The sequence below is a fragment of the Trachymyrmex cornetzi genome, unplaced genomic scaffold (assembly GCF_001594075.2).
Source record: "Trachymyrmex cornetzi isolate Tcor2-1 unplaced genomic scaffold, Tcor1.1 scaffold121, whole genome shotgun sequence".
Taxonomy (NCBI): Eukaryota; Metazoa; Arthropoda; class Insecta; order Hymenoptera; family Formicidae; genus Trachymyrmex; species Trachymyrmex cornetzi.
In genome coordinates, this window is record NW_017295773.1 from 227279 (window position 1) to 240171 (window position 12893).

The following is a 12893-nucleotide window of genomic DNA, read 5'->3' on the forward strand; positions in this document are numbered from 1 at the left end:
GAGGCGAATCTATTACATTCTGAATTATATATCTAAAATTAGTTTAATTTTATTGGAAGAAAAAAGAAAAAAGGAAGAAAAAGATATTCGTCCTCGCATTCAGGAAGATTTCTATTTTGTTATTAATTGCTTAATTATTAAACACAACTGTAACATACATTATCACTAATATACTGTTAATCTACGCTTTTATTTATTATTTAATAGAAATGCTTCTTTGAAAAACATCGTGGAATATTCTTAGACATTCTTTAGAGTAGATAATCTGTGTGACGCATAAAGGTACATATACGTGATCTATCTGTTGGTTTGAATGTTTAAATAAAAAAAAAATATACCCCCCTAAAAGAGAAACGGAATTTTCGGTTTCGAAATAAAGATAAAATAGGGACAAAGTATGAAGACGATGACGAAATATTAACCTAGAGATAAAATAAAAATAAGGTATGAATCATATATTTATAATAACGAAAGAGAGAATTTTATCGGGATGTAACACAAATATACAAATTATGAAAAAATTACTAATTTTTCTTTGAAAGTAATACGAAAAGTTTGACGACGATTTATACTTGGATCAAAAAATATTTCAATAAAATTGCGTGTTTTTAAAAAACAACTAAGATAACATGAGAAAATTTTTATTTACATTATAAAACTGTATTATTAAATATAAATATAACCTTAATGAGAATTATTTCATATATACAAAAATGAAAATAAATATGGATTTTGTTCTTTATTATCTGAAATATATTTGCGATATGTTGGTAATCGTGATACACAAATAAATTTTTTTAATGTAAACAATACATTTCAAAAAGCAAGCGTTTTATTTACAAAAAAAAAAGACTTATTTCTTTTTGTAAATGGAGTGTCATACTACGAAATCGACGTTATATCGCGAGAAAATATTCTCCGATAAAATAAATTAGATGGAACACATATATCTTATAAGAATGACAGGATATCCTGTTTTCTTGAAGAAAAATCTTATAACATTATATTTAGAGAATTATTAATTCGAGAAGAATTTGGAATTTATATTAATTGGCCTGTCAACAGGTTTAACTGTTTTGAGAATACGTTATCCGAATATCTAAGCTGAAAAAAGACTCGAGAACGTTTAGCGGCAGTTTACGGAAAAATCGATCACTTTCGATAATACTACACCACTACACAGCAAAAATATACACATTGTTGTCTATGGTCGATGAAGAACCGATTTGTAAAGATCCTGCGAGACATTCAATAGCTTTAATATCCTCCCCGTTGACAAATGAGGGTTTCGCACGGCAGGACGTCCGATGGCCCGATGCCACACGACGAATTATCTCACCTCCTCTTTCGTGCCAATGCTTCCGTAGGCGAATGCCATAGATAATAATGAGTACGGTGACAAAGCACTATCAGCTGTACCTGATTCATAAGCTTTATCCATACAATAGTCTGTCTCACGATCTAATGATATATACGTAACGTATTTTTGTACGGTGGTATAAATCTATAAACAAATGGACTTTGAAAAACGCGCAATGTTATAAACATAAACTTAACGAGGAATATTTTCGTCAAATGCGTATTAGAAGATCGGTTATGGAAGCACCTCTTTTTGCAAGTCAGCTGACTAAGATTTATGGCATTTTAGATTTAAATCGCCATTTACGCATATACCATTTATGCCATTAACGAAATATAATTACGATGGATAAAATTATAGAATAGTCATTTTTTTCTCTCATTGAGAATTTTATATGGTTTATTACAGAGAGATGTAAAATCAAATGATTTTATATCATAGATATATTCTATATATCTTTATAAAGTTTCCGAAGAGAGAGGAGAGAGAGAAGTTACATAAAAAGATATTCTAAGTGTGATCTGATCTAATATTTGGATATTCTATAATTTTTATCATGGAATGAACGTATAATTTTTTATAAGAGAAATTATTAAACAAGTCTAACCTTTTCGTCGTGTCCTTTTCTTACTACACTATTTGTGAAACTTATATTGTGTCCTCTTGTCGTAGGTAATGATTAGGTACCAGACGGTAACAGTAGCATAATGTAACGATATTATCTCATAAATTGAAAATCATACTGAATTATTAAAAAATTAATTAAAGGATGTTTAATTATATATATTTAAAAAACTCGAACAGTTTTGATGTACGTATATTATCTTAAGATTTTGCGCCAGTTTTATACAGTCGACGTTAATGTCAAATCTTTTTAGAGATAAAAAGAATTTTCATATCTTTAAAAGAAATTTTTTATGTAAATGATATGGCCACAAGCATATGGATTATATTCTCTTTAATTTAATGTAACATTCTTCTATTAATTTATTGCAATTTATAACAAGAATAATGTTTTACAGAAATTCTGAGATATATTACACAAGCAATTGTAAAGCATTTTACGGCGATCAAACTCCGCCCTTTATGAAAACGCCGCCTTTGACATGCGCCGAAGAGTCGTTTGCGGTTGCATCGTTTCTTACCTTTAATCACGCGTTTAATCTGGTCCGAAGTAGTAATATGCTACGCGTGTGAAGAACCGTGTAATTTGATACGACAAACTTATTTATTTGTCCTAAATTCAATTCTTCATTCAAATTAAATTGTGTATTGAAAATTGACAAGTTATCGATAACAGCAAATTATCGTAATGTTCGGTAAGTGTACAACATAATTGAGATACAAATTTATTAATAGAGATTGAATTACGATAGTAAAAGTATGTTGAAGTGGATAATAAATTAACAGGTACACCTTAAAATATTTCTGTTTTTGAAAGCTACGTATTTTTTGTATGAAAATATTTCTTGTCTTATTAACTAATTAAAAGTAGATTTATATTAGATACGATTACCATCTAATTGAATAAATATGTTAATACAATAGTATGGAACGTAACGCAGAATGCACCCTTGGACTTGAGCAGACATGGGACTGCATGGAAAACTAACGTTACTAATACTTTTAAATTTCAACGACGTCTTCCCTGTCAAACTTGCGGTAAAAGTTTTGACAGACCTTCTCTTTTAAAAAGACACCTGCGAACGCATACAGGTAAATTAGAGATTCTTTTAATCCTTTCTCCAAGATCTAAGATATATAATAGATTCTAATCTACTGCGTATATATTGAGAGAGGACTGTATAGAAGCTTAAAGAAAAGTTGAATTCGTTGATTTTTTGGAATTTCTGCTGTGTGAACACTTATTTCCAGACATACTATATACACAAACACATGTATATACTACACCATTTATAAATTCGGGAACGCTTACAATTTTTTCGTATCTCATGAAAAGTTAAACATCTCGGTGTGAAAAAGAAACGTAGAGAAGTTTTTTTTCAAAAATGCGTTTTAAAGAGGAAAGATAGAACTTTAATTCTGTGTTTAGTCTTGTCTCCACGATATTTTCTTTTTAAATTACATGAAATTAAAAATAATACTTTTTTAATTTTTTTCATCCAGATATTTAACTTTTCGTGAGATACAAAAAAATTACAAGCGTTTATGAAGTTATAAATAATAGTATATACTAAGAGTTTGATAATAAATACAAAAATTTATTTGAAAAGTAGCTTTTGCTTTCATATTCTTACATGTAGTTAACATTTAAAAAACTATTCTCAGGCGAAAAACCACATGGATGTGCAATATGTGGTAAAATGTTCAGTACAAGCAGTTCGTTAAATACACACGTTAGGATTCATACTGGTGAACGTCCTCATGAATGTCCAATGTGTGGAAAGCGTTTTACAGCATCATCGAATTTATATTACCATCGCATGACGCATTATAAGGTATTTTTTCTGAATTTCTTGGAGTATTATGTATTACTAATGCGATTTAAAAATGACCAACTTGATATAGGTAGAATAAATCGAGAGAACAAATTAATCATTGTAAAATAATTTTTTCCTAGAGTAAAGGCATTTTAATTATCAGATTTGTATGATAACTGTCATATATACATATATACATATATACACACACATATATATATATATAATTTGAAATTCAGGAGAAACCACACAAGTGTGATGAATGTGGACGATCCTTTCCAACTCCCGGTGATTTAAGAGCTCATGGATATTCTCATACCGGTAATTGGCCTCTACGTTGTTCCATCTGTAATAGGGGATTTTGCAAATTCGGCGCATTGCATCATCATATGAAATCACATGGTAATAATAATACTTCAACAATCAGGCAATATAAAATTTATTTTATTTTATTGTACTAACCTTTATATCAAGCAATTATTTATATTGTGAGAACGATATAAATAAAAAATAGTAAAAATTAAAAAAAAATCTCTAAAATTATGTTAAAAAATTTCTTATTTTTTAAAATAATTTTAAAGATAATTTATAATCCCTTAATAAAAATTTTTGTGTGTGACATAATGATTTATAATCTATGATATGAATTTTCTTCACAAATAATGAATAATTTTTTAATCGTGAATATATAACGAATTATAATATAAGTATATATGCAAAATTCTTATAGGTGATCGTTCTTACTACGGTATCTACAATCAGAAATCTCCCGTCATCAATGATTTACGAATTCATGAGCGTTTACAGCATTTGAATGTGTCAAATAATAATGCAGCCGATTATACGGGTACACAGAATAGTATTTCGAGTATAGAGATTATCAAGTTTGAAGGTTTCAATAACAATTACATACAATTACCAACAATGTATCCATGGCCTTCTCTTTCTTGGATGCCATTACAATTCTCAAATTAATTTATTATCTATATTTTCAATAATTAGCAATTAATAAACTAAATTTTATTAACTTCTTTAAAAGTAGTAATTAACAGAAAAAATATATATACATATACATGCACATATATACATATATATGATATGTTTATTCATTGTCTAAAAGAAATGTATAATATAATAATGCACAATATATATGAGTAAAAGTAATATTTCTAGACTTTGCCTTTCAAGTTTTTACCTCTCTTCCCTCTGCTCAAATATCTGTACCTGTGTATTTTTAATTTTTATTTAAATGTTGAAAAACAATATAATACATAGTGCAAATAAAAAAAAATGATCGAAGATAATGCAATAAACTATAAATTGATAAATTAAGAGCATATCAATCATTTGTGAAATCGAAAGTACTAGATGAAAAAGTTAATATACGCATTCAACTTTCAGTTAAATCTTTCTATGTATTAGATTTTACAAAGAAAAAAACGGTATTTGTTATTGTTGGTAGGGATTAGACATTAATTTATGAGAATATAAGTCTCGAATCATGTAAATTACTTCATGTAGGTAAAATTTATAAAATTGATAATTATTTTTTTTTATCAAATGCAATACTTACACGGATTTTATTAATACTGTATTATACATATTTTACTTGAAAATATATTATATATAAATGTTATTAAATTATATATAAAGCAATAATAGAAAATATTATATTATATATAAATGTTATTAAATTATATATAAAGCAATAATAGAAAACACAATAGGATTTTTCACTTAATTTATTACACTTTGGTCTATTTAATGATTTAAAATAACAACTTACATTTTTTATTGCTCAACATTGTAAATAAAAGAAAAAGGTGATTACTGGATTTATTACAAATATTAAATATACAATAGTAACACATATCAATAATGTAAAAATAGCTTATATTTTTTGAAGTGCATTAATTTTCTAATATGGCAAGAAATTAAGTATGAATAAAGCTTATTAAATATAGCATATAATTATAGATAATACAAATGTATTGTCTTATGTGTACAACTTAGAATGAGAATGTGTACTATTATGTCTCATAACTAGTAAGTCTACAAAACTAAAATGTATATCAATATGTAATATCTTTAATAAAAGTAAAAAAATATTAAAATTTTCGCAGGTAATAAAAGTATTGTAACTAATTTTCATTATGACAAATGAATATATTGTAACAGAAAAATAAAATACTATTATCTACGTTGTTGTACGATAGAAAGATACTACTACTTTATATATACTATCCAAGCAATATTTTATAGTAAAAAATATAAGTTTTAATTTTCTTTCAATTAAGTACAGACTACAGGTTGCTTATGGATTATATTTTGGATATTATTTTCTAATAATCACAAAATCTTAAATATTAAAATTTTGTAGAAATGCAGCAAAGTGCATAAGTAGTACAAGATAAAGACAATGTATTTCATAAATCAACATTTATCGATACAACTAACATTAATATTAGTGAGTATTAAAAAATTATTAATTCAGTATGTGAGTTGCGGACGCATATATTTGAATTACACATATAATTTTATAAAGAAATAAAAATATTAAAAAACAAATTTTACAGAAATAGATTTCTCTTTCTCAAATATATATTTTTTGATTGTTAATGTACAGTTGATGTAAATAACAAACTCAATTAACACAACAAAAAAGTATGCGTTTCCAACGACATCGTTTATGATTAGTATTTCTTCTTAAATCTGAATTGTACGTGCTAACGTCCGAAATAGTTTCACTTAGTAAAGAACCATGAACTGATACAGTCTCGTTATCTTGAAACCATTCTGGACTATTAACATACATCAACGCACAGTTGGATTGCTTATCAACTGTTATATTCATTTTAGGGCTTGAGGTATTTTGATTAGACACAAGTGCAGTAGAAATTTTTGATTTCTTTCGAACAGGATTCTCGTATATATTAATTTCAGAATCAATGTCACGATTTACGATTGCATTAGTTATTTTTACAGCTCTATTACTGGAACACATTTTAGTTTCAAAGTTTGATAGGGTTGAATTATTTTTTATAAATGATTTCTCTTCGGGTACGATTGTTTGAAACGGAGAAAGCGTTATTCGTATCTTGCTCAAAGTAAGATCGTTTTCATCAAAATTAAAATTAGGTGTTAATGGTGTTTGAGGTTCTTGGATATTTTTCTGAATCTCTATCTCCACATGTGACAATATCTGTTTTTCCAAAAATATTCTAAATGTACGTTTACTTAATTCAGCGTTTCTCAAATTTGTTCTATAACTTTTTTTGTGCAAAACGACAGAATCATTGACATCTGTTATCATTTTGGATGAGTGTGGTCTATAAAAAAAATTGGTGGTATCATGATGTCGATATAAAGAAGAAAATGAAGAAGGACGATTAATGGAAAAATGAAATGTGCTTGTAACCTTATTATTAATGTCAGATGAATTTTGCTCAGTTGAGATACAGCATTCATTTGAAAGGTGACTTGAATCATTGAAGGTTTCTAATAGATTTTCTACCTCCAATTGTCACTTGCATCCAAAAAATGTTTGATCACTTTGTCTGCGATGTTGATACGTTAATGGCACAACTAGTCGGCTATCTTTACTCTTGTAATATTCATTAAAATCTAATCGTACACTAAGTAATTGCAACGACACATCTTCAGCGGAAGCAAGCATTAATAAAAACTTTTTCACACGATCCTGAAAAAAATATATATATCTTTAAAAACAAATTTTGTTTTCTCTTTCGAAGACAAAAATAGATACATTAAAAGAAAGCAATTGTTTTTTATATCTCATTTTAAACATTAGGAGCAATATGTAAATTATTACTTTATAACGTAAAGAATCATGTAGATAAGAAAATAGTAGTAATGATGATAAATATGAAACCAGAAAATAATATTTCACTTCATTATTACCTGATATGTTCTCGAAAGCAGTCTCAATTGTATTGAAAGTGTATTTAGGTATTTTGAGAATGCCTTCTCTCTTTCTTCAATTTCTTGATCTTTTTTATTTGTACGACCCCATTTTTTTGTTTGCTCACGCCCTAAATTATCATTATTTAATCGTGTCTCATATTCCTGAGTAGCACGTGCAAGGAAAGTTTCCTCAAGATTCTGAAGGTCTAGTATTGGACTGTAAACTGAGCGTAAGTGATCCATAAGTTCCTGTAACACCAAGAATAGTACAAAAATATGCGTTCGTATGTATATATAAATATCACCTAATACTTACTTGCGATTTTTCATCCAACAATGTACCATGTCTTACAGAATCAACAAAATGACTATGAGCTACAATTATATCATCAAGAGATGATGCCTGAAGAAGTTGCTTTGCAAATGTATCCCAAGAACATTCGATTACCTTCAATTAAATTTTTCATTTGTTAATATGCATTATACAACAAATTTCACCATAAAATTACCCACTATTAAATTAATAATAGATTAATAATCTAAGATTAACAATAGCTTAACGTAACATGTCAAATTACCTCAAATAAAAAATAATATTGCATTTGATGAACTAAATGAACCATGCTACTAGTAATTAGATGAATGTGATTCTGGATAGGCAATACTTCTGGCATTTTTCTAAACATTTTTGCTGATGTTGTCTGTTGTTTCCAAATAGCAGATAAAATTGACTCCATTCTCTTTGCTTTCCACAAGGCAAAAAAGACCGTTTGATATGTTTGTCTACATGGCTCCAAAATCTAACAAGTTGATTATGATTCCTCAAGTATTTAATGTATAGATTAAATATTACAATTAATACGTTATAACAATATTTTACCGTTCCTATAGGTCCATCAACATTATAATCTAAAATAAAAACATCCCATCCTGTTTCACTTTCTGAAGGTGCTAATAATCTGACGTCTAAACGTTTTTGCACATCTAAATCATCTAACTTTGTACTAGTTGCCCTTATTGCAATTTCAAGTATAGATGATATATTATGAGGATATAAAGAACTTGCTGGTTTAGCTAATTCAGGTCTGAAATATATAATTGAAATTTTTTAATTTGAAATATATATATATATATATATATATATATATATTAAAGCACAGAAATATATATCATTTCTTTCTTGCATGTATCATTAATATAATATAATTAATACATATATATATTAATAATATATTTTAAAATCTATATTAATATATATTAATATATTAATTTTATATATATATATATATATATATATATTAAAATATATATTATACAAGAGATATTCTTACTCTAATAAGTGCATAAGATGTTGAATAAAATGGCCTTGACCAAGCAAAAGATATCCCTTAATCCCTTGCAAATGATCCATAAGATGATATTGTTTTGTCAATATTTCAACAACTCTTGTTGAAGTTTCTTTATACGCTGCATCCATCATAGTTTGCAAACGACCATCTGGATCCATATCGAAAAAGACTTCAACTAGAAGAAAAACAACAATATGAAAATATTAAATATCCTTCCAAAAGTTAGACAAAGCTGTAAATAATCCATTTGACATTAACCAAAATTTTTATAAATTGCAAATATTTTCAGACACAAATATTATCAAGAAAGACACTATTAAGATCTTGTAGCAATAGTTGTCAATAATTGGCATGATTATTATTACTAACCATTATATTCCTCATCAGTATTTCTGAACACATCTGCATGTCTATCTTGCCACGGTGAAAAGTCTTTACAAACTTCACGTAAGAAATTAATACTTTTTCCTGTTCCCAGAATCTTCTTTGCTTGTGCTTTACTAAGGAAAGATGGCACCATTGAATTTCTCACTTGATATTTTTCATGCCACATTCTATCTCCACTAACATCATTGCACGCTTGAATAAAAAACTCTTTATACGGGTCATCTAACTCTCCATCAGCGATCCATCTCATTAACATATTGTACAAAGGATTGCAAACACTTTCCAAAACTCTTTTGACTAAATTTTTCACAATGACATCTCCATGATAGCTGAATTCATAAACAGTCGATGCTAATGCACCACCTTTTTGACCTTGGCAAGCTCTTACTATACTCGCTAACCACTTCAGAGTTTCCAAAGGATCGCATGCCCAAAGATGTAAGTGAGATAATGTAACTCCATATGTAACCATTTGATGTTGAGACCTATTATAATCATTACGCTTATATCACTTTATTATAAATAATACTACAGATATTTTTTCCAAGTACATATATTCCAAACAAAAAAAATATCATTATTGGATTTATAAAATGATATAACTTTGTGTATAGTATAATCTCATGTCTTTGAGATACTATATACTATCACCGTATGTATCTAATTCTTACCTATTAACTTCTTCTTGCATTATAGCTATAAATCTGTAATATTCCGACAATTCTTTATGTAATGCAGCAACAAAGCTATCAGTGACTCTGCCTGCACCAGTTACAGACATTCTCTCCAATCCTTTTCGCACTACACTATGTAAATATCCCAGTTCACTCAGTCTTAAAACAGCTTGTTTTTGTGATCTATTAATTTTTGCTATAGGGTCTATCTGAAATCCGTAGCTGGAGTCTAACTTTAAAATTTTTCCTTCAACACTTTGAAAAGAATATATCAAGTCTTGAACTAATGCATCTTCTGAAATGGACTCCTCGTTGAATATCTTATTGGGATGTATTAATAATCCTTTTGAACTTGTCTCTGTAGTATTTAATGATACAACTTGTGCTGGAGAACATGACGTTTGTGACAATTGTCCTAAATATAAAAAATAATTAGATAATTCTTTGATAAATGTTGATTGTGTTAATCTTACCACTAGTTGATGCGATTGGGCTTAATTCCGATTTCATATCTGGAAATGAAAAGATCCTGTCCTTTATTTGTTCACCCGACTGGCCCATGTTCAGTAGAAATATTAGAATGCTTGTACGATTTTTCAGTGGCTAATGAAAGAACAAGATTGATGCAAGAATTTATACATTTGTAGGTTGTGAATAAATATAAATAAAATAAATATAATCGAAACAAAATGCTTAGAAAGAAATGTAAAATTGTCTTGTACCCCATCTTTTAAATCATTATGCAGTTTATCAAACTGCACTGTGTCTCGTGGTGATAATTTACTCTTTAAATATGTTGCTACGGTTACTTCATCCTCTCTCAGTGTTTCTATACCTTGAGTAGATGACAGCAAGCCAAGGGAAAAACGCATAAATCTTCTGATTGATTCTACAAGATATAAAAAATGTTTTAGCTTGTGTATATATATATATATATATATATATATATGTATTATGTTACAGATTTTTAATTTACAATACATATTGCATATTTATAAATTTATATACCACAACTTATGTTTATTAAATATAATATATATACTAAAATGTTGTAAAAAATCTGAAAAATATGACAACTATAATTTATTAAGCCACATATATGCTAGAATCCAAATCTATTTGAAAAGCTTATCATTATTTATACCTTAATGTACAATTTAATGTACAGAGATTTAAAAAGAGATTAAAAATTATGAAGCATGCCACCTTGCTGAAGCTAATTAATTCTTAAGATACTTTATATCCAACATTCTTTGTTAAATTACATGTAAATGACTTTTTCGAATAGACTTGACTTATTAGAACACATAAATAATACAAATTAATCAAATTTCATCAAGAAGACCCATCAGGATTCCTGCTCTAAAATTTTTAATTTACCTTACTATATTCTCAAAATAATACGATATTTTGAAAAATGTCTCTTTGTTAATTAAGCAATATTTTATTACTGAAATATGAGACATTAATAACTCTTAATTACATTGTTTAAAATGAATTGTGTAGCTATTAATTGGAGTAATTGAATAATATATACAGTTGATATTTTCTATCAGTTAATATTCCAGCAAGGATGTAACTTTATTCAAAACTAACCTGGTTTTTGTTCGCCACATAGAGAAATAATCATATTCTGAACCAGATCAGCGATAGTTTCAGCTTCTGTGGGATTCATGTTTGTATTACGTGATGTTTCCTATAATCTTGCTTGATATTGTATTATATATAGATACAATATTTATTCTTCACGACACCGTCTAAGTGTTTAACATTGTCTTTAGACCAATTGTTCCGCAATTTAATTGAGCGGCAAAATGCATGTATGCGATGTATGTTGTGTATACACTATACAACACTATACAACACATGAGTCATACGTCTCGATCGGCTAGCAGCAAAATTAGTAATGAACATAGAAACAGTGCCACCATGCTCCTTACCCAAGAACTAAAATATCGATCATGAATTACGTCACGTAATTCAAACAACCGATAGTCAAAGTGTCTGTCATTCGTGTTGCAATATTAATATTGTGAAATTAAGAATTAAAAGATAAAATGGGTCGTTATTGTTATGTGGAAAAGTGCAATAGTTCAATAATTGTAAAATATTTCAAACACAGTAAAAGTGAGAAAAACTTTTTACGGTCGAAGCGAGTCTTAGGCCTGCATTCATAGTTTGTTCCTATTTTAAGATCGTCTTAAGGCGATGCTAAAGCCCCCCTGTTTTACCACATTCCTATTCGGTGGGATTTCTCCGTATTGGATGTACGGATTGCAAAAGTATTATTACTTAAATTATAGTACGCACACAGAGGATGTTTGCTACACTGGATTTTATGAGAAAATCGAAAAAAAATTATAAAATTTACTTATTTTTGGCTCGCACAGCTGTCACCTCGGATATATATTTGCTTGATATAAGAGTTTTAGAGTCCATATCTTGAAAATAAGCGGGCAGCGAACGATACCGAATTTGTAGAACTAAGATTGAAAGTCTAGAAAAGATATATTCCTACCGAATAGGAAATACGTGTATACAGATGCTTTGCGGAGACTGGGACTGTCAACAGAGCCGAAATTCCATGTAGTAGTAGTTGCGCGGTCTTGCGATAGATGGTGCTGGCATATGTTAGATAAGAACAGATGTATGCGTTTGAGTAAGACAGAATGATATATATTATATAATATAATGTAAAAACTAAATCAAAGATGTCGCCACTATTATCGAAATTGGAATTAAAAAAGTCTGTACTATC

At 28.2% G+C, this 12893-nt stretch overlaps 3 protein-coding genes across 3 annotated transcripts; 1 reads left to right on the forward strand and 2 right to left on the reverse strand.

Annotated features, from left to right (window-relative positions):
* The first annotated feature begins 2672 nt into the window (after positions 1-2672).
* LOC108767255 (zinc finger protein 239) lies at positions 2673-4776 on the forward strand. Its single transcript, XM_018517008.1, has 5 exons — positions 2673-2679; positions 2909-3076; positions 3650-3819; positions 4041-4203; positions 4532-4776. The coding sequence occupies exons 1-5, from the start codon at positions 2673-2675 to the stop codon at positions 4774-4776; spliced, it is 753 nt and encodes a 250-aa protein (XP_018372510.1).
* Positions 4777-6393: 1617 nt separating this feature from the next.
* On the reverse strand, positions 6394-7301 carry LOC108767616 (uncharacterized). Its single transcript, XM_018517587.1, has 2 exons — positions 7220-7301; positions 6394-7130 (listed from the first exon to the last, which is right to left on the reverse strand). Exons 1-2 carry the CDS (start codon positions 7288-7290, stop codon positions 6446-6448), a joined length of 756 nt encoding a protein of 251 aa, XP_018373089.1. The 5' UTR covers positions 7291-7301; the 3' UTR covers positions 6394-6445.
* A 6-nt stretch (positions 7302-7307) lies between these two features.
* Grip91 (gamma-tubulin complex component 3) lies at positions 7308-12017 on the reverse strand. Its single transcript, XM_018517513.1, has 11 exons — positions 11732-12017; positions 10858-11024; positions 10609-10738; positions 10133-10550; positions 9444-9946; positions 9057-9249; positions 8606-8810; positions 8304-8525; positions 8042-8173; positions 7723-7974; positions 7308-7501 (listed from the first exon to the last, which is right to left on the reverse strand). Exons 1-11 carry the CDS (start codon positions 11808-11810, stop codon positions 7325-7327), a joined length of 2478 nt encoding a protein of 825 aa, XP_018373015.1. The 5' UTR covers positions 11811-12017; the 3' UTR covers positions 7308-7324.
* Positions 12018-12893: the final 876 nt, after the last annotated feature.

Bases quoted from the DNA above. Each gene is read 5' to 3' on its own strand.
- Grip91 (XM_018517513.1), bottom strand. From the start codon at position 11,810: ATGAATCCCACAGAAGCTGAAACTATCGCTGATCTGGTTCAGAATATG. The intron at 11,025-11,731 runs GTTAGTTTTGAA...TATATCTTGTAG, and splicing joins ATGTGGCGAACAAAAACCAG to AATCAATCAGAAGATTTATG. The intron at 10,551-10,608 runs GTAAGATTAACA...TTTTATATTTAG, and splicing joins CCCAATCGCATCAACTAGTG to GACAATTGTCACAAACGTCA.
- LOC108767255 (XM_018517008.1), top strand. The intron at 3,077-3,649 runs GTAAATTAGAGA...AACTATTCTCAG, and splicing joins ACACCTGCGAACGCATACAG to GCGAAAAACCACATGGATGT. The intron at 3,820-4,040 runs GTATTTTTTCTG...TTTGAAATTCAG, and splicing joins ATCGCATGACGCATTATAAG to GAGAAACCACACAAGTGTGA.
- LOC108767616 (XM_018517587.1), bottom strand. From the start codon at position 7,290: ATGATTCAAGTCACCTTTCAAATGAATGCTGTATCTCAACTGAGCAAA. The intron at 7,131-7,219 runs GTTACAAGCACA...TTTTTTTTATAG, and splicing joins CATCTGACATTAATAATAAG to ACCACACTCATCCAAAATGA.